This window comes from Apodemus sylvaticus, chromosome 4 (genome assembly GCF_947179515.1).
Source record: "Apodemus sylvaticus chromosome 4, mApoSyl1.1, whole genome shotgun sequence".
NCBI lineage: Eukaryota > Metazoa > Chordata > Mammalia > Rodentia > Muridae > Apodemus > Apodemus sylvaticus.
Window position 1 is genome coordinate 80,193,625 of NC_067475.1, and position 20,774 is coordinate 80,214,398.

The window sequence follows — 20,774 nt, forward strand, 5'->3', positions numbered from 1 at the left end:
AAAAAGGCGTTATCTTGCTGGCAGTCCTGCCAATTGCAGTTTACACAGAGGAGGCTAATTTGAGGTGCCTCACATTCTAAGGTAGGAGTCAAAGACAGCTGGGAAAAAAAAGCTGCTTCTTAAAGAGCCAGCAGCCGGACAAATGGAAATGATTAATTCTCCTAGAAAAATTTCTATCATGATGATGATTGGGTTCAAACTGCTTTATTCCCCTAAGTTACAGCTAGAAAAAAAAATGTATTTGGTTTAAATTTATGAGATTTGTATGATCGCTTCATTTTTATTCTTAATTGGTCTTAATGGTATAAGGTTTTACATATCTTGACTATAGAGTTATAAATTAATTGGTTATGATTTAAAAGGTATAGTGTTATTAAGAAAAGGTTAGTTTAAAACTGGTGATTCAGTGTCGGAGCCATCTTAACTAGCTACACGTGGCATGACACAACCCAGGAAATACAGGCCTCTAAGATGCTTCTAAATTGGCATGGTGTTTTGTGTGAATCTTGGCCTGGAGATTGGACTTATAAGAAATACGATTTAAAATAATGTTTCTTCAATAAGTTACACTGTCATACATTCAAACACAAGATGATGGACAAACTTTACAATATGAAAATAATGTGTTTGCCATTAATTTTAAGGAGAAAAGATTATTTAAAATTGGGTTTTGCTTTCAAAAAATTGTAGTTATGCTTTGATATTACAGGTTCCTTTTGTTATTTGACCTTCATACAGTGGGGTCTGATTACAGGCTACTCCTTGCAGGACCTGGTGGGTGTAGGTCTGGCCTTAGAGATAACAAACTCAGATCAGGAGTTTTACATTTGAGTTAATACAAAGCTCAGAGCTGCCTCAAAGCTGCTCAAAGCTGCAGAGGCTTGAGAGATGCAGCTTTGTCTTGCAGGCCTCACTTAGAGAGTTTCTGGCCAAAAGAACATTTTTTACAGATTCATACAGATATGCTTCAAAATAAAGTTCAAACTTAGATCCATAAAAGATTTTCATTAGAAAGTTATTCCTCAAGAAATGGCTTGCTCTTAACAATGGGCTTTTAAAAATTTTAAGAAAATGATTTTCAAAAGATGTTAAGGTAAATTTTTTGGCTAAGACACTGCTTTAAGTTTGTCATTTAAGCCTCTGATGTTCTCAAGATAGATGCAAAATAAATACTGAGGGACATAACTTAGAGAAAGCTACCGTAAATATTTGTCAACAGTTTATGTTATATGTTCACTTCCATTCCTTAACAAAGAGAACATTAATATAAAATCTCTCCAAATAAGGTTTTGACATCCTCCAATAAAGATTTGGTATAATAATAAAATGTTACAAAATAAAATCATAAAAACATTTTTAAAAGAAATGTTTTAAGAGCATGATAAAATGTTTGTTCCTTATTTTAAACAGCAATCAAATTGATTATTATTAATTGTTAATCTATTACATCACAAGCCTTTTTAACAAAATTAATAATTGTTATCAAAAGATAAATTGTTAAAAATTTGCCTCTATACATGTTTTATATTGTTATAGATTTATACATGCATCCTATAAAAATACATCTACTATGAGAGTAAAGCTCATATAATTAGATCACATATTTATTCTTTTGAGTGTCCCCTTGCTTCAGCACAGATAATTAAATTGGGTGCTGTAGCTATTCTTTTTAAAATGTTAAAAATCAAACCTTTGATTTATATATTAATAATATACATATATAGATCATGGCTTACAATTGCTTGAAATTGTTTATTTTTAATGCTACTAATTCTTAACTTTTACAATTATTTATACAAATACAATTCAAAAAATTAATCAAAAAATATACATACGACTATTGACAGCTTTTCAAGCTCTCTAGTTATAACTGTTTTAACATAAGAAACAAAATATAAAATAAAATTAGTCATTACATATATTATTTTTTATACTAAATGTTCCAAATCAGATTAAGACAAATATTATAACTGATTATTATAGTCAGTCATTTGCGATGTCTTATTAACAATTTGATATTAGTCATATTACTGAGATTCCTCATAATTCGCAGAAGCAAGATATTATGGAACAGGCCCATAGAACTTTACAACAATATTTTTATAATAAAAGAAGGGAGAATCACATCTCTATATACCACAAAAATTTTAAAATTTTAATGCTAGGGATCTCTCTGAGTGTAGAGAGAAAGGCATGTTTGTGGTTTTTTCTGCAGGATGCCGAAGGAACATGCTAGCTGCCAGAGTATGCTGATGCTGAGACACAGAATGATGCTAATTAGAATCATTGAAAATGGCCACAGCCCTCAACACCTTTGGATGCTTCTTACTAATGCTGACATCACAGACAACTATGGACTCAACATCCCTCTTTGCATGGCAATTTTATTTAGCTGAAGATTAAACAAATTATAAACAGATCAAGGGGAGATATTGGCTACTACTGATTGCCCTCTTCAGGGTGTCAAAAGGCCATATATTTAAATTTTACAGATTTCAAGTGTAGACCAGATAGAATGTGGCCTGCCAATTATTTTCTTTAAGACAGGCACAGGCATTGCCTCCCTTGTTGCCTCTCAACAGAATTGACAACAATATCATTTACTTAGTGCTGCCATTGATAAGGACCTGGCCGAACTCAGAGATGGTTTAGCCAATTTAAAAGATTCTGTTGCCTCCTTATCAGAAGTAGTATTACAGAACAGGAGAGGTCTTGATGTGCTCTTCTTACAACAGGGAGGACTTTGCGCAGCCTTAAGGGAAGAATGCTGTGTTTATGTAGACAAGACAGGACTGGTAGATGACAGTCTGAGGAGAGTAAAAGAGAGTCTAGAGAAACACAGAAGAGAAGGAGAACAACAGGAGTCTTGGTATAAAAATTGGTTCTCCACGTCCCTGTGGCTTTCCACCCTACTACCTTCTATTCTAGGACCCTTCATAGGGTTATTACTGTTAATCTCCTTTGGTCCCTGAGCTTTTCAACGATTAACCTGCTTCATTGAATCACAAATATATTCTACCCTACCCAAGAATTATGTCTCCGTACAGTATCATCAGCTGGACACAGGAGAAATGATGGACCCCGGGAGACGAGATGGCTCGGCAGAAACAACCGCAGCACCTGCCGCAGAGAGGCTCGATTTCAATAAGCTCCTTTTGTGAGACTCTGCATGGCTCCCACTTATTCATCCCTGGGCTTATCTGAAGGGGGAACTGACCCAAGGTAGCCATCTTAAGGACAGACAACTTCCTCCATCCCCTGACCAACCTAAGACACGGGGCCTTGAGGATGACAAGGTAACCCTATGATGGGTAAGGCTGAGGGATAGAAAGGTCGATCCTAAGACAAGAGATGGCTACACTTTTTCGGTCTGGCCCCCTTGCCCAGTATTTCCGCCCAGACCTTTCCACTGTTAATATAAGGAAAGGGAGGAAATGTGGGAAGCCATTAGAGATCCTCACTTCGGCCTGGAGGGCTAACAGGGCAAAGGTCCTGAATAAAACAAAGAAGAGCCTCTCCCGAGATTGCTGGTGGAAGGAAGTCCTGAGACAACTCCAGACAATGCAAACACCAGATGTCTCCACTGGAGGACCCTTATCTCTTCCTGCTGAAACTGCCAAGATTGCCCCTCCCTCCTTTGTTCTTGCCTTGAGAAGAGCTCTTCCTCTGAGAGCTTAAAACCTATGTACCCCAGAACATTAAATGAGACCTCGACAATTGAACCCCCTTTGCTTGGTCTCCTTTCTCTCCCCCCCCTTTTGACCCTCAGGTAGCACCCCTTCAGGACCCTGAAATAACTGGACCTGCTGGATGGGTCAACAATTAATTTTTTATATGGAAATCTTGCTAGTTGAAGTCCTTTTTGGTAGAGTCCATTGCAAGTTTTACATTGGGTCCTAGCTGTGAATGAAAACATCCTAATCTTTTCCCAGTTTGTATACTTGTTTTTTTTTTTCCTTTTCCTGCCTTGTTGCACCAGCTAAGACTTCTAGCATGTATAGAAAAATTAGGATGGTCCACTTCAAAACAATCTTAGTGAGAACAAGACAAGTTACAAATGAGCAGCTGTAATTGCCCTCAGCCACAGTGAACTGGGTTCCCAGAAGAGAAGCTGGGAATAGATGGAGGAGGGAGGCGGAGAAAAGCACAGAGGCCAGGACAACCCAATTGCTGATCGAGGCCCCAAGATTAATAGAGGTCTCAGAATATTTATATATAGGCGGGGCAAGACCCTTCCCCAAATTCCAGGAGGTATTCTGGGGAACTGGTCTGGCTGTTCATTGGGCGTTGGCTCCCCGGCTCAGGCAGCTGGGTGGGTCACCTGCTTAATTCAGGAATTTATAGACCTGGAGGAACAATGAACTTCACCTGCACTCTGAGCACTCCACCCTAGGTGGAGCAGGATCCTGACTAGCACAGGAATCCCTGCTCAACAAAGGCTGGGAGAGAAACTTCACCTTGATCAATGTCAAGTTCCTACCAGGTGGCATGACACCCCAATATGGCTCTGTACAAGCAGCCTGTGTCTTCTTGTTAAAGACTTCCTGACCACCCCTACTCAAATCAGAAGTTTATCTTACAATTAACAAACAAGTCTCAGGCAGCCTTCATAGGTGACTGTGCCTGTGCTCCTGGTATATTAGGGAAGAGAAAGCAAGTAAAATTAATTCGTCTCAAGTAAATCTTACATATTGTTTCTCAAAATAACCTTTGCTGTATGGTATCTGTGATTTTTTTCTCCTGTATTCTTATTCAGCGTGAACTCCTACTTCCCACTTGGCCTTCTCCCTTCATATCTATTCAATACAGACTTGAATTCTTAGCTAAAGTATAAGGAGATGAAGGGGAATGCAAATGGAAAGGAAAAAGTCCAAGTATCTTTACTTAAGGATGGTAAGATTTTATATATAAAGGGAAGAAAAACAGGAAACTTACACGGCTAAGAAACACTCTCAGTAAGTAGTTGAATACAAAATTAACACAGAAAAATAAGTAACCCTCTCATGGACAAATGGCCCCTTGACTGAGAAAGAAACCAGAGAAATAGTACCTTCCACAATATCTCCAAAAACATATTTTGAGATAATTCTTACCAAGCAAGTGAAAGACTTGTATAATAAAAACTTTAAGACATTTAAGAAAAAAATTGAAGAAGATACCTGAAGATGGAAAGGAAGATCTACCATAACCATGGATCAGTAGAGTTAACAGAGAAAATGGCTGTGCTACTGAAAACTATCTACAGATTCAAGACAACTGCCATAAACATGATTCTTCATAGAAAGTGAAAACAAAACAATTCTCAGCTTTATATGGACACACAAAAAGAACTAGGCTAGCTAAAACAACCTTTAATAGTAATAATAATAAATATTGATAATTATTATTATTATTTATTATTATTATTATTATTATTAATATAATATAATAATAAACAAATGCTGGAGGTATTACTATCGTAGATTACTACAGAATAGTAATAAAAACAACATGGTAGCTGAATAAAAATGGACATGATGATCAATGGAATTGAATCTGAGATGAAAACTTAAGTCCACATACCTATGGGCATTTGATTTTTGTCTCAGAAGCCAAAAATGCATACTGGAGAAAAGACACTATCTTCAACAAATGGGGCAGGTCAACTGAATGGGTGCCAGTAAAATAATACAAATCACACAAATTCCAACTCCAATAGACCAAGGACCTCAACATAAAACCAGATTCCTGAATCTGATAGCTAGAAAAGTGTATAACAGGTTTGAACTCATTGGCACAGGGAAAGAGTTTCTGAACAGGACACCTATAACATAAGCACTCAAGTCAACAATTAATAAATGGGATCTTAGGAAACTGAAGAACTTTCATATGGCAAAAGACACTGTCAAAGCTTCAGGCTACAGGATGGGGAAAGATCTTTACCACTTAGACATCCAAAAGAGGGTTAGTATTTGAAATGTATACAGAAGTTAAAAACTGGACATAAAGAAATCAAACAATCCAGTTAAAAATGGGGTGCAGAACTAGGCAGAGAGTTCTCAAAGGACGAAACACAAATGGCTGAGAAGCACTTAGAGAAATGTTCACTGCCCTTAATCATCAGGTAAATGCAAATCAGAGCTGCTTTGAGATTTTACCTCACAGCAGTCAGAATGGCCAAGATCAATAAACCGAATGACAGCTCATGCTGGTGAGGACATGGGGGAAAGGCCACACTTACCCATTGCTGGTGGGAGTGCAAACTTGTACAGCCACTAGGGAAATCTGTGTGGTGGTTTCTTAGGAAGGTGGGCATAGATCTATCTCAAGATCCAGCTACACTACTCATGGGCATATACCCAAAGGACTCTCTACATCCTGCGATAGAGATACTTACTCACCACATTTATTACTGCTGTATTCAAAATAGCCAGAAATTATTAACAGTGTAAATGCCCATCAACTGATGAGTAAGGAAACTGTGGTATAAATACACACATGAAATATTATTCAGCTGTTAACAAAGAAAATATAAAATTAGCAAAAAAATGGATGAAGCTAGAAAAATCATCCTAGTTGAGGTAACCCAGATCCCCCAAAGCAATTATTGTATGTTAGCTTACAAAGTATGTATGTGAATGTTAGCTTTTAAGCATTCAATAGGCAAACCAGAGCACTCATGGTCAACTCCTCGGAGTGGCATCCTGTTATATCTGGTCTCCATGCTATCTTATCTGTGAGTTTGACAGTAGAAGTGCAATAAAAATTTCTGCATTGGCCAACAACTAGCTTATCTAATCATCCTCAGGAAATATGGGTGAATTATCACTTTATTAATTGGAGTGAGTAAACTTGTTGGGGTTCTTTTGGTTAGAAGTACTAAAACCAATACCAGACAACTAAGCTTTTAAAATTACTATGATTACATAGCTGTTTGTTACATGAAGTCTGGAATGCCATTAGATCTCAAGTTCTAGACCTTGGTGTGCCTCATACATGTTACTGTCTGTACATGATTGTCTCCATGGAAGAGTTTCTTCTGATCTTCTGGTCTAGATCACACATGAGAAATGCCCTTTCCCAGGTCCAGATAACTTGTAGAAATTCACTTACCTGGATAAACCAATCTACTTTGTGTCACAATCTCTGGTCCCTAGAAAGTGCTAACTAACCCTCAGGACAGCTGGAGCTACCCACAGAGCCTGGAAGGACAGGATTGAACTGCTCAGATTTTGGAAAGATCTTTCCGTGGGTATGAGATGTGAGTATAAAAATGCTACTGACTTTTAGGCATCAATATAAGAAAATAAAAATCAACATGCCAAGAAATACCTGAACACTCATGTTTATTGTAACATAATTCACACATAGTATCTAAGACATGCAAGAAACCCATCTACACATCTACATGGGGAGGTGGTCAAGCTGTGGATAAAATATCCCCTTCCAAAGGCACACTCCAACAACCTTCCTATAGCTAAGTCAGAACTCCTGAAGTTTCTACCATCCCCCAGTAGATTCATCAGTGATTCATCCACTCATAAAGGCTGAGGGATCAAACCACATCATGCACTTAGATCCCTAAGGCCCCACCTCAGAATACTGTTTCATTAGACACCAAACTTTAAACATGGAGGTTTTGGGTAGACATCCAGAACTCAACAGGTAACATTTGAGAGCTGCAGGACACTACCCTGCTACTTTCTCTGGGAGAAGGCAGAGTAGCGAAGTGTTAACTGTTATGATTAATTCACTTGTTACAAAGTTTAAACAGCATCTAAACAATTGTATTTTCTCCCCCACCACCAAAATACTGTCTACGCACATTCCCTCTCAAGTGTTCCTCATGTTGTTACATCCTCAGTGTTGTTCACAGATGGGCTGTGCCTTAGTCATGGCCTGTACAGCTGGTCACTCTGGCAGGCCCAAGAGTTGCAGGCAGGCTAGAGAGAGGCAGTCAAGTCGGATACCGTCACCAAGGAGTGAACAGTGAGCATAGGGCACCTGGAAATGTCATCAGCAAGAGAGCTCAGCAGTTCATAACTTGAGGTGATTATGGGGGCTTGTAAGCCTGAGGTGAAGACATGAGCACAACGTCAGACTCCTGAGAGGCTGAGGGAGAGGAGGCTAAAGCCCACAGCCAGGTGTAACCACTGGGAGAATCAGGGCTCAACTGAACAAGCAGGGATCCAGCTTATGCATCAAGGTCCAGGGTACTATCTATAAAGAGAAGAGGAAAATGAAGTGAGGGCAAAGTTAGAACCTCATGAAAGATTAGTTCCACTCAAGCTAAACTGGCCAAGGGCGAGAATAGGAAAGAGCTAAGCCACACGTGTAACTCTTTCCACAATGATATGAGACAGGTCAACGCTGGAGATATACTCCAAAAGTACAACAGCTATGTACCCTGCTGCCAGCATCCTCGAGGATGCCAAAATGCACAGCAAAAGTCTTCTATACAGTTGTATAAAGCCAAAGCACACCCTTATATATGTTTTAAATCATCTCTAGAGTGCTTATAACACTGAATGCAATACAACTACTGTGTAAATAGCTGCTGCATTGCATTATTAATGGAATAGTAATAAAGAAATTCTGTGTGTTCAGTCCAGGTATAGCACTACTTCTCAGATACTTCTGAATCCATAGACGCAGAATGTAGGGGAAAAGATGGTCGACTATTCATGTTTTATCCTATACACTTGTAAAAAATCTTTAAGGTCAATGGGACAATAATCTTTTGGTCTAAATTTCAGAGATTTTTGGAGAGTACATATCAATGTGGCCAAATCTATTGTTTTCTGGGCATTGTTGCCCCACCTTTTTTGTCAAAATCAGTTCTCAGATAACTTTACAGTTAAAGCAAGGAGCTCTGCACAGCCAACTCCCTTTCCTAATTCCACAGTTGGGCTGCAGCCCTACAGCTGGAATCAGGTAACACTGACTTCCTCTCACGCTGGTCTTCCTCCTTTGCTCCTGGGAGGAGGCCAATGGTTCAGGGCTGGCATCTGGACTCATTGGTAAGATGATCTCAGACATTCTTAAAAGAGCTCCCTGCCAGCCCCAGGGCTCCCCTATTCTACTCTAGAAATAAGGTTTAGGAAGTAAAAACAGTATGGCCAAGCTTCCTTCTATAGTTAGCTCAAATTTAGGACTTGAAGGTCAGAATCACCTCAGAGAACTAATTTGGGACTGAAAGCAAAGACCAGTCAATTTAGTTCTGCTGTATGATTTAAAAGTCATTTACATGGTTTGAAAAATTCTGCATTGACTGACCTTTCTCATGTTTGCTATAAGGACATCAATCCTCCTGTTTTCATGTTCAATGACTGTATTTTTAAAAACATAACCGTGCCCATTGACAATCTCTCTTCTACCCCAAAGAAACACAAAACTACTGCTAGGACCCTGGGTCCTAACCCTGGAGGCTTGTACAGAGCAGGTAAAGACTACTGCTCTGCTCCGCAGCCCCAAAGGAATTGCCATGACCAGCAGGGTGCCGCTGCCTGTCTTCCTACTTCATTCCTTGTAAGTGCAACCTGAGCAGGTCAGTAGGACGTACCTAAGCAGATCACCCCCACATCTTCCTTGTGGGTACAGTCGTGGTACCCCCACTGCCTGTGCCAGCACAACTCCAGAGACTGTTCCTTCCCCGAGCAACGGACATCATCCAGCCAGATGCGGCCTGCCCCAGGCCCGTAGCTTTTGCGGGCTCTTCGGGATGGAAAGAGGGCCTTCCCACAGCCCAGTTGCTTGCAGACCACTTGGTCCTCCTTTTCTCCCCAGCTGTCGTCACAGACAGTGCCCCAGGAACCCTTGTGCAGCACCTCCAGCCTCCCAGAGCAGGGCGTGATTCCTCCCATCAGCCTCAGCTCAAAGGGATCTGCAGGTTGCAGGAGGAAGGTGGTGACATAAGAGACAAAAGGAAAAGAGAGAGAGAAAAAAAAGATTATGTACATGATCACCAAAACTCCCGCCAGAACATTTGAAATTCTCCATGTGTTTTGATGACAGCTCCTTCCCTAAGACTTCATCCATTTCCAAGCCCTGTGGCTAGGTCTGTTTTCCTAACGAGAATACTTTCACTTTATTTTTTAAATATAATATCTACATATATACTTTATTTATAAATATATATTATTTAGAGATATATAAAGAATTTCTAGTGGTTATTGAAGGCTGAAGAACTCAGAAGTTATACCCTATTTATAGCATTCTGTATCATGGTTCATAGTATGATTGCACAATACACAATTTTAAGTGTTTCCCTCTTCACAGGGAGTTATTCTTAAGAGAATTGGCAATCAATACAAATACATAAATTTGCAAGGGCCTTTCAGTGCATGAGTAGTTCTTTGTAAGTGTTGTTTGCCTGGGTTTCCATTTAACCACATTCATGAATAAACCTAATTTCAGGATGCAGGGTCATTATCTTCCATTACCTTCGCATTCCATCCATGTGTCGTCGCCATGGGTACAGTTGTTCTCCAAATGACTAACAGGGCAGTCCTTAAGGTTTTCTTCATGTCCAGAACATGACATCTTGCTCATCCAGATGGGTCCTTTGCCCTGAGTACTCTTGTTGCAGCATCTGTGGGCCAGTAGCGCCCGCCCGCATCCCAGCTGCCTGCATACCACCTTTGAAGCCTGTAAGTTCCAGCCTGCTTTACATACAGTGCTCCACTGGGCCTGGTGGAGCACCTCCACTCGACCCTTGCAGCGCCCAGGGCCATCTACCAACCGCACATTGTCTAACATGAAAAGCAGGTCACTGTCAGGGTCTGGAAGGAAAGGGGGAGGCAAAGTTTGTTCCATGTCTGAACACCGCCTTTTCAGAAAGAGAGTTTGATTACACATGACTCAGTCCTTGGCGTCCATTACAAGGCTGTTAGATTTGTAAGCAGCACATAGCACACAGTGGTTATGAGAATGACGGATGGTTTCCCAGTCCCCACAGGATTCATACTCACTTCTGAAGCTGTTTAGTTTTTCTTTTTCTTTTGTTTTATTTGTTTAAGACAGGGTTCTTCTGTGCCCTGGCTGTCCTGGAACTCATTCTGTATACCAGCCTGGCCTTGAACTCACAGAGATCTGCCTGCCTCTGCTTTTCAAGTGCTGGGACTAATGGTGTGCACCACCGCTGGCCAGGGCATTTTAGTTTTTCAAATTATTTCCACATTCAACTTCTAATTTTTCCTCACAAAAGACAATTAAAAGCACTAAAAATTATTATAAAATATATATTATATGTAACCTATATAATATAGATTATATTAATCTATGTATATTATATATGTGTAAGTATATATTATGTAATGTATAGATTAATATTGAAAAACACCAAATATCAATAAATACACATACTAATTGAAATGCCAAAATTTTTTTGGCTCTATATTGGCATAAATCAAGTATCCCTTAATAATGTTCCCAAACCTTTACTTTTCTAAAAAAAAAAAAAAAATAGGAGACTTTAACATTGGGAGGGCCCATATTTTCTCTAATGATAAATCCTGCAGGGACACAGAAAGAAGGGGACAGAGGCGATTAAATCATTATCATTAATTCATAGGAAGCTAATTATGTAGAACAGTGAAGGATATGTCTGCGTGTCCGTCTATTCATGCGGCTGCATTGATTGCATATTTCTACGTTTGTGCCCATGTATTTGTGAGGTTACTTTGACTCCCCACAACTGTCTTCCCCCTCCAATCAAGCTGATAGACAACTTGAGAACTGAAATGTCCACAAGGGCACTAATTAAACCTCATGAGCTCTCTCCCATAACGCCACCTCAGCTCTGCACAGACACACTGAACAAATGTTCAGTGGCTGACGAATCTGTGCAGATTTGTTTACATGTCCATGTATAAAGGGAAATTAGATCTCATATGTACCTGTAAAGTAAGGAACAAGCAATATGGATGACAAATAATCATAGCTATTATTATATCCAAGTCTCACAATCAAGAGCGTGTAACATGTAAAGGATGCTTTGCCGTCACTCATCGTAGCACCCTGTGAAAGTCCATGGCAAGAACCAAAGACTAGCAAAATGGCCACCTGGGGCATAGGATGCTAGAAGATGGCCCTGAGCCTCCCATACTTACTCTCACATTGTGCTCCAGCATCTTCTGCATGTGAGCAATCAAAAACATCGTCATCTAGTTTACATTGAGCCAATGTGTCTTCCATTCCACTGCATTCGACCCCTTGAATAACAACTCTTTGCTCTTCTGATGCTGGTGGCTGATATACTGTACCACTCAGGGTTCCGTTGGCTGCTCCACAACTGAGCTCCCGACACACCACAGCCACATCATTCAGGTCCCAGCCGTCATCACACACAGTTCCCCACTGGCCTTTGTATGCCACTTCCACTCGCCCTTCGCAGCGGTGGGCACCTCCCACTAGCCGCACTTTGGAAGGAGGCTCTGCAAAGGGATGAGATATTAGCTGGAGGCTGCAGAGAAGCAGAAGGGTGCGTGGGGGTATATGCAGTCAGTCTGGGAGCCTTGTACCTTTAACGAACAGCACGGGGAGCTGGAATCAGAATAGGAGACATAAAGAAACTTCTGGATATGCTTATGCTCTTAATCGTATGCTACCAATAATTGCCCTGTCAAGACACATAGATACTGATATCCTTTTCAGATGGATGATCGAGACAAAGAAGCTGGTTGAAGACTTGGCAGAAATTTTAGACCCTCTAGTGGTCAGAATGAGAGGATCAATACACTTCTACCCACAATTTCATAGATAAGGAAAATTCTTCCTCAAAGAAGTAATGGCTCACCGTAGGCCCCAGGGCAGGACCGTGTAAGGATGCTATTTTTACAATTTTTTCCCCATGAGTTTCTCCTGTAGTAGCCGGATGGAGGTAGTAGTGGTGCATTGTCTGAGGTTAGCATAGTAACTCTCCTCACTTGCTTCTCTTCTCATCTTCCCCCTTTCCTTTTAACTTCCTCCTCCTCTTCCTCTTCCTCTTCCTCCCAGTCCTCCTCATTCTATTCATTCTCCTCCTCTCCCTCCTCCTCTCCTCCCCTCTCTTGCTGTTTCCTACAACTTTGTCCCTCTCCAAAAACCTAGCTCAGAAGAGACCTAGCAGGAGAACAGTTAGAGCTTGAAAGGCTTAAAACCCCAATGGGTTGACTCCATCTATGGGAAAGATGGAGGCACCTCAGATCCTCCTCTCCATAGGTTCTCTGGAATCAGGAACTTTGTTGTATCTCCTTATTACAACTCTGTATATATATATATATATATATATATATATATATATAGTTATAAAATCTCCCTTTCACTAGGGAGTAGGGCAAAGAAGGGAGTTGGGGAAACCAAACCCAAGCCTATCAGACAATACATGAGTAATGAGCGGTGCTTCCAGTATTGTTTTGTGAACTCAGAAAAGAATGAGGAACAAGATGGGGTGTATTCCCACTGAAAGTTTTTATGACAGCTTGGAACAATCTTGCCAAGTCTGCTGTAGTCTCAGAGTCATGCAGCACAGAACTAAGTTATTAACATCTTCATTCAATGAGAAAGCCAACTAAGAGGTTAAACATATTACATAAGGCCACATTTGGTTTGGTTGTCTGTGACTGGCTGTAAGACAAGAGGCAATATGCTTGGCTGTGTGAGTGCAATCTGACTTTTGAGGATTGGGTTTCCCCTGTTTATTTTGTCTCATTTTTTCACAAACTCCAGAACTTAGAACCAACTCAGGAACAGTGTGGTTGCTAAGAGCAGCTTGACCTGCCTAGCTTTTAGGCTCACTTTAATTTTTCTTTATTATTTTTTTTGGCGGGGGGGGGGAACAGTATCATGAATTGAAACTAAGGATATAAATTAAAATGTAACCACTAAAAAAACTAAGAAAAAACAAGAAATGGAATTAACTTAGATAGTCATCGATAGAACAATGGAGGAAAAAAATACCGTGCATCTACACAATAGATCTTTACCTGATGAAATGAAATTTTCCTGTTGGAAAATGGGTCCTCTTGAAACTATCATACTGAGGTAACTCAGACCCAGGAAGATGACCACCACGTGTTCTTTCTCTAATGGGTCCTAGCATAAGATGTTTAGGTTTGTACATTCAATTTGGAGTATCTATGGAGAAGGCTAAAAAGGCCCATGTGAGGGGAAGAGGAAGATGTCTTAAAGAGGGGACAGAAGGATAGAATAAAAGTAGAGGAATCCTGGAGGTTAAAGGTTCAAGTAGAGTTAAGAGCTTGAAGATAGATGAGAGGAAGGCATGGGGTAGGTTAACCAAAACCAATGATGTATGAAGAACCATTATGGAAACCCACTACTTCGTAGGTTAATTAAAAATACAACATTTTAGAAGGAAGGATGAATTTGAACACAGGTACCCTGCATGGGAAAATAATGCTTCCCCCTGGAAGACATGCAAATCTGTGTCCAGTCTGCGATACCTGCTTGTGAGTCACCTGCTAGAAAGCTCCCAGAGGCTCCTGAACAACACAGGCTTTCCTGGCTGCTGACCTTAAGGTTGTATTGCTGAAGTCACATCAGACTCTAGTTGCAGTATATAGAGAAATCAAGCTGGAACTGACCTGAAGTGTTCCTCCCTGCCAGCTTGCATGGTGCTCCAGGAGGGAGAAAACTGGTGACCTTGCCTGCTACAAACTGATTTGCCAGGCAAAATATGCCAATTGGTGCAATAGCAGCAGGAAAGTTATGGGGATAATAAACTGCTTTCCAGTTGAATTTGAGGACTGCTCCAAGAAGGAATGCTTGGCCCTGTAAGCCTTATCAAAAGTCCGTGACTAGGGAGATCATAGGCCACAGGGAAGGAGAGAGACTTAGTACTAACTATTGTCTTAGTAATGGACGTGCTGTGAAATTGCCTACTAACTATTTATGCTTATACACATTTAATAGTACTTCCTTCAACTTGGCCAGAGAAACTTCTCTCTGCAGTAGGCACCAGTCGTGTCTGGTGATCATTGGATAAGATAACTAACTACATCTGCACCTCAGGGACCATGGTGGAAGAAGGAGAAGAAAGAGGTTAGACCTAGAGGAGTGAATTGCTGTCTCCTGAGCACCACGAAGCAGCCTCACTAACTGCAGCTATGGTCAGTAGACCTACACAAGATCAAGCCAACAATGTCGGTTGACAGACCAATAGGCAGCTCTAAATTGAACTCAGTGCCTTTCGTTGTTGTTAATGTTTTGGATTTTGTTCATCTGGCTTGTTTTGCTTTTGTTTTAAGGAGAGGCTATGAAAGAGGAAGTGGGGCATATTGAAGGTGCCTGGGGGGAGTGGGAAGGAGATGTTGAGAATGAATATTATTAAAATACATAGTTTATTACTATGGAATTGTCAGAAAATAAATGAAGGATCTAAGATTAGAGTCTAGGCTGGCATTATTTTACAGAGTAGGAAAAAGCTGCTAGTAGATTCATTGTGGCTGTAAAATACTTGTTTTAATGAATTTTTATTATTTTTTTATGAAGTAGAATGCTAGAGAAGTTTCCAGAAAGATGACGTAACCCAAGAGTGCAGTAGGGGTGAGTGGGGACTTGAACTGGAAATAACTGAGCTGAGGAAATTCAAGCTTGAGGGAGGAGACACAGAGGGCACCTGCCTTCCTGACAGTGTCCTTACTCGGCTTTATTAGTGAAAGGCTTGAAAGTAGTGTGTGTGTGTGTGTGTGTGTGTGTGTGTGTGTGTATGTGTATGTGTGTGTGTGTTCATGTGCATGAGGGAAGACTGTGTAGCGAGCAGGTAGTGCCTGCATTGGCAATAACCACAGAGGCTAAGAAAAAAGATGAAGTGAGCTCAGCATCTGGCTGGACACCTGACACACCTACGTGGCAGAGAATCTCACTATCAGCGCCCCAATATACCAAGGTGCACCTATGTGGCAGAGGATAGCACTATTAACACCCCGGTACATCTAGTTGCACATTTGTGGCAGATGATCTCACCATATAATGTGTGGTGCTCTCTCTGGTGAAGCCTCCGCCACCCAGGAAAGTAGAGCATGGAGAGATAGTGTAAAAGAAACTGAAACCATAGTCTGTGGTTCCTCCTCTCCACCTTCCCCTCTGCCTCTCTTCCCCTCTCTGCTCTTGCTCCCATCACTGTGCAGGCTCTGCGAGGAGGCAGCCAGTGGGGGAATGACCCCAGGCTCCACTTTGCCATTTAAGCCTCATGCTGTACAGAAGAAGCATTTCTACTTCAAGGCTACCAAAAGGGCTGGAAAACAACATGGATGGGAGAAACTGGAAAGACAAAAGGAATCTCTTCTCTGGGCAAGGCTACAAAGGAGCCTGATCCAAGGACCTATCCTGTTTGGATGTTGGATGAACTTCTAGGGCCACAGAGAATCTTTGTCAGGAAAACAACCCTGAGCACATCTAGATTCTGGAGGTAAAAAAATCCACCCACACAAAGCTAGTGGGCTGGTGTAAACTCTAGAAAGGAAGGTTGTTTGCCTGGATTGAACCTTTACACATCCAAGGAAGCTAAAGACTTTCTTCAGTTCTAAGCCTAGAGTCCTAAGCCTCTTGAGAACTCAACAAACAGGCAAACAAAACAAACACAGACAAAATAAAATGCTTTCCTTACCTGAGAAACATGATCCAATGAAAATGGTTGAGACGGCTGAGAAAAGAAAAAAGAAGAAAGGTCATAGGTCATACAGTTCTCATTCAAATTACTCATGTGTAGAAGGTCCTTGCCAAACTTCTTAAGGGAAAGTGGGAGACCCGAAGCTTCCAAGGGCATCCCTATCATGGCCTCCTTCTCCTGGCCCTAGCCTCAAAGGACACCATGGGAGCCACAGAGGCCAATTTTAGTAAACTAACTGATTTAGTTGTCCATTACACGTGACTGCAGCTCCACCCTAGGCACAGGTCCAGGTAGTGTCTTCCACTGTCATTTACACCGATCAACTGTAGCTGCCTACAGTGGGAGGGTGGTGATGTAGCATGTTAGTTCACAGAAAAGAGCACTGGAGGCCAGGGAACAGCCCCTGGGGGGCGAGGCAGAGTGGCATGGTCTGTTCGGGTCACTGTTCCTGCATTTAGAAGGGAGTGGGTAAATCCTGTTGTGCAGAGCCCGTGGTGAAGACATTTGATGTTCTGGGCTGCATGCTCAGTTCCAACTGCTCAGCCCCGTCCTGAAATCTGAGAGGAGTCAAGTGTACGTGGACAAAGAGAGCATTGCCGGATGTAGATTCTTTATCTACATCATTTTAAGTTTCAGGCAATTTTTATGCACTTGCGAAGTGATATTTGACACCTAATTCAGATCAACAGGCCTGGAGCAATAATTTATTTAGTTCAAAATTCCAGCGTAATCCAATCTGGGATATTTGAATATGGGACTTTTTTTCCCCTCTACACAATCTGTATATAGTTGTACTCTCTGTCACCTTCACACTGTGAGGCCTGGTAGCCCTCAGTCGCCCCAGAAGCCAAAGACTTTTAATTGTGTAATTCTCCCACCATATATGCTTAGGATTTTCCCAACAGAGCAAATGTCTTTGGACCAGTCTGGAGCTTTTCAAATAGCTCCAACTAGCTCAGTGACTAATCCTGAAATACTTCTTTCTATAAACAGCTTTCAGGACTTTCTAATTCTTAATCTTCACAGTGAGCCCACTCTCAGACTGAGGATTTGTAGATTACAACTTCCTAAAACTCCGTTATACTATGTATGTGCATTGCATAACCTCCCACTCCGGACAGGGAAACATTGAAAGGAAAGGGAGCATGGCAAGCGGACACACAGGAGCAGAAATGACACTGTCAGTAAATGGCTTGGAGCCTCTTGACGGGATGAGTGCAGTTGGCACAGATCTGAAGGTATTCTGAAGGAGGTGAGGCTTCAGGTGAGACCTTGAAGGCTCAAGAGTAATCCACAAGAGGCAAGGCTAGTTGTTGGTTTCTGCCTGGGTGTAGAGACGCTTAAGATGTGGTCAAGACCCTTCATTGGACATATATATCTGAAGGAGAAAGAAGAGTATGGGCTTTGGTATTGCTCTAGGTAATCAAGATACTAAAAGTGGATGTGACTTATTAGGGTAGCAGATCAGTAGATATCATTAGATATCACATATTAATTGCATTATTAAAATTAAAATCTAGGCTTCTAGAAAGGCGTAAACTTGTAATCCTAGTACTGGATAGACAGAGCCATCAGTGGAGCGTTCCCCAGTGCTCATCAGCCAACCAACCTACACTGATTGGCCAACTTGGGCCAATGGAATGGTCTCAAAATAAGGTTAGTCAGCAACCCTCTGTTATACACACAAACACACAGACAGCATACAAAATCCTTTTTAAAACTTCTGGGTATTTTAACTTCATCTTTACTTCAGAGAGCAAAGTTTCAGTGAAGTGTGGTAACCTAGAAATTCAGTTAAGAGCCATGACTAAAATGCATGTTTCTTTGCAGTCCAAAACTATATATTGTCCAATATCTAGACTGACTTTGGGAAAATTAGAGAACCCGGAGACGTTAGATTAATAGACTAATGAAAGATGGTAACTTTGCAACTCTTTTTCTTTCTTTCTTTCTTTCTTTCTTTTTTTCTTTCTTTCTTTCTTTCTTTCTTTCTTTCTTTCTTTCTTTTTTCTTTTTCTTTTCTTTCTTTGTTTCTTTCTTTGTTTCTTTCTTTCAATAAAGACTTTTTAAAAGATGGGGAAAAGAGGTTGTTAGAGTCTTATTACAAGAAATAAAATACTCTCAAGGGGTAAGCATGAGCTAGCCTAGGAGACCCCCTGAGAGATGCCCTTTCTCTCCTTGCACTACCTCACTTCTACCCAACATCCAGTCATTGTCTTTTTAATTGTGTGTCAAAGGAAAATCTGTGTAAATATAAGGAAATAGATAAAAATCTGACCATCAAGGCAAACTTCAAGTATGGATTTAGGGGTCTTTCTAAGGTTTAGAATAAGTTATCATATATAGAAAGATTTTTTGAAAGATGCCTGAATCAGGATTGGAGAATACCCTCCTGGCAAAGTCTCCAGGAAGCCCTGGACACTTGCCTCCTCTGGGACAGGATTAGTCACAGAGGCAGAGACACTCACCCAGCATCACGTTGAACAATGGAGCCATGGCCCAGGCAGCTGAAGGTGGTGTGTTGAGACAGGCTGTAGGTCTCAGGCAGCAATATTTGGTTTGAATGCTAGGATAAGGAAGAGAGACAGGTCCTGTGTGCAGCAGAAGCTTTATCAAATGGCCAAAAGCCAATGGGCCCAGGGGGTGGGACTGATAGAGCCAGATATGCTGAGTTCAGCAGGTCTAGAGGAAGGGAGGTGACTGAGTGGCCAAGATCCTGGAAAAAAAGTGGGTGGAGGGAGGCTGTTATTGCTGTAACTTCATCGTACAGAAAGCCTAGCTCAGCCTGTCTCTGCCTTAGTCTTTTCTCTATGTAAATGAGGAAACAGCCTTTCTAAGGGAGGGTAGGTCCCCCAGTATGGTTTACTTTCATTAGAAGCCTAGACCATATTTAGCCTCCATTGATGGTCTGTGGGGAAAGTAAGTCAATGTCTTGACTAGACTTCCGAATGTAAGCCATGAGTGTGGCATCTATTTCTGTTGTTAGGGATCACTTTCCTACCTTCAACCAGTTTCCCAAGAGCTGAGCAGAAGGCCAAATACATAGGCTGCTCTTCCGTGGTTTGCTGGTTTTACCCATCTTTGGAACTTGGATGGCCACAAATCCCTGTGGTGATGGACAGACATCCTTCGCTGAACTCAGATGTCTTTCCAGTCTAAATTTTGTTGAAAACAAATTGAGCTGCATACCCGTCAGGATCCTCAGCCCTCTGTCATGCTTCATTATTAAGCACAACTGCCCTTCAAGAGCTAATTTAGTGTCACACAAAGCTTCATGCACAGCCATAACCCTCACTCTTTCTAGCAAAGTAAACTTTCCCTGATGGTGGCATAGCTTAGATCACTTATCATGAGACTTGGTTCGCTGTGGGAATTAATTTTAGTCCTGTATTTCTTTGTTTACTTATTTTAAGTATAATAAAAGAAGATGATAGTGCCAGTCAGTTCAGAATGGGAAGCTGACACATAATTCAGGTTTCATTTAGGAGGATAGTTTGTTAAAAAAGAAGAAGAAGAAGACTGAGCCCATGAAGGACCTTGAGGTGGAAGGGAGAACATTTGAAACTATTGTATGGAGATCTAAACACAGTGGACCTTACAGGGAAGGTAAACTTGGAGAGAAATTCCATTATGAATGAGATGGGGGTTGGGGGTGGTGAGACACTTACAGGGTATGGTGGGAGGCCAAAGGAGGCTGCAGAATACCTCTCTGAGAAAATCCCTATCCCAAGAACAAAGGAAAGGTCTAACACAGCCTCTCAGGAGTGGCAGGAAGTCCTTCATCACACCAGTTGGTTCATCACAGCATATGTGACAAAGAGCACAGAAAGCTATCAAGTCACAGAACACACTGTTTCTTAGCCCTGTCCCAGAGAGCGCCGCAAGGTGTTGCATGACACAGGCTTTGGGGTCTGCTCTCAAGGTGCAAGTCCAAGGTGTTCTAACAGCCATTTTCTTCACAAGCAGTTCTCAGCATCCGTGAGTGCCAGACTATGTGTTGAGGGGAAAGAGTGACCAACAAATGAGGGCTGGCTTGGAACAGCTAAAGAATAAGTCATAAAAACTGCTGTCCTACACAGTGGAGGAAATGACTACTTCGGGTGGTGACACTCGATCAGGGGCTAAGAAGTGAGTGCAGCAGAGCTGGGCAGGACACACGCAAACAAAGGCACAGTTGACCAACAGC

General features: G+C 41.3%; 1 protein-coding gene across 1 annotated transcript; it reads right to left on the reverse strand.

The window, feature by feature from the left end:
- Positions 1–7,308: 7,308 nt before the first annotated feature.
- On the reverse strand, positions 7,309–19,215 carry Cd5l (CD5 molecule like). Its single transcript, XM_052180223.1, has 6 exons — positions 19,057–19,215; positions 16,586–16,621; positions 12,090–12,413; positions 10,422–10,760; positions 9,542–9,862; positions 7,309–8,199 (listed from the first exon to the last, which is right to left on the reverse strand). The coding sequence occupies exons 1-6, from the start codon at positions 19,082–19,084 to the stop codon at positions 8,174–8,176; spliced, it is 1,074 nt and encodes a 357-aa protein (XP_052036183.1). The 5' UTR covers positions 19,085–19,215; the 3' UTR covers positions 7,309–8,173.
- Between the last annotated feature and the right edge of the window lie 1,559 nt (positions 19,216–20,774).

Coding starts and splice junctions, on each gene's coding strand:
- Cd5l (XM_052180223.1), bottom strand. CDS start 19,084: ATGGCTCCATTGTTCAACGTGATGCTGG. Junction 12,414..16,585: donor CATTGGATCATGTTTCTCAG/GTAAGGAAAGCA, acceptor ATCCCTTTGCAG/AGCCTCCTTCCAAAGTGCGG. Junction 10,761..12,089: donor TGCTGGAGCACAATGTGAGA/GTAAGTATGGGA, acceptor CTTTCCTTCCAG/ACCCTGACAGTGACCTGCTT.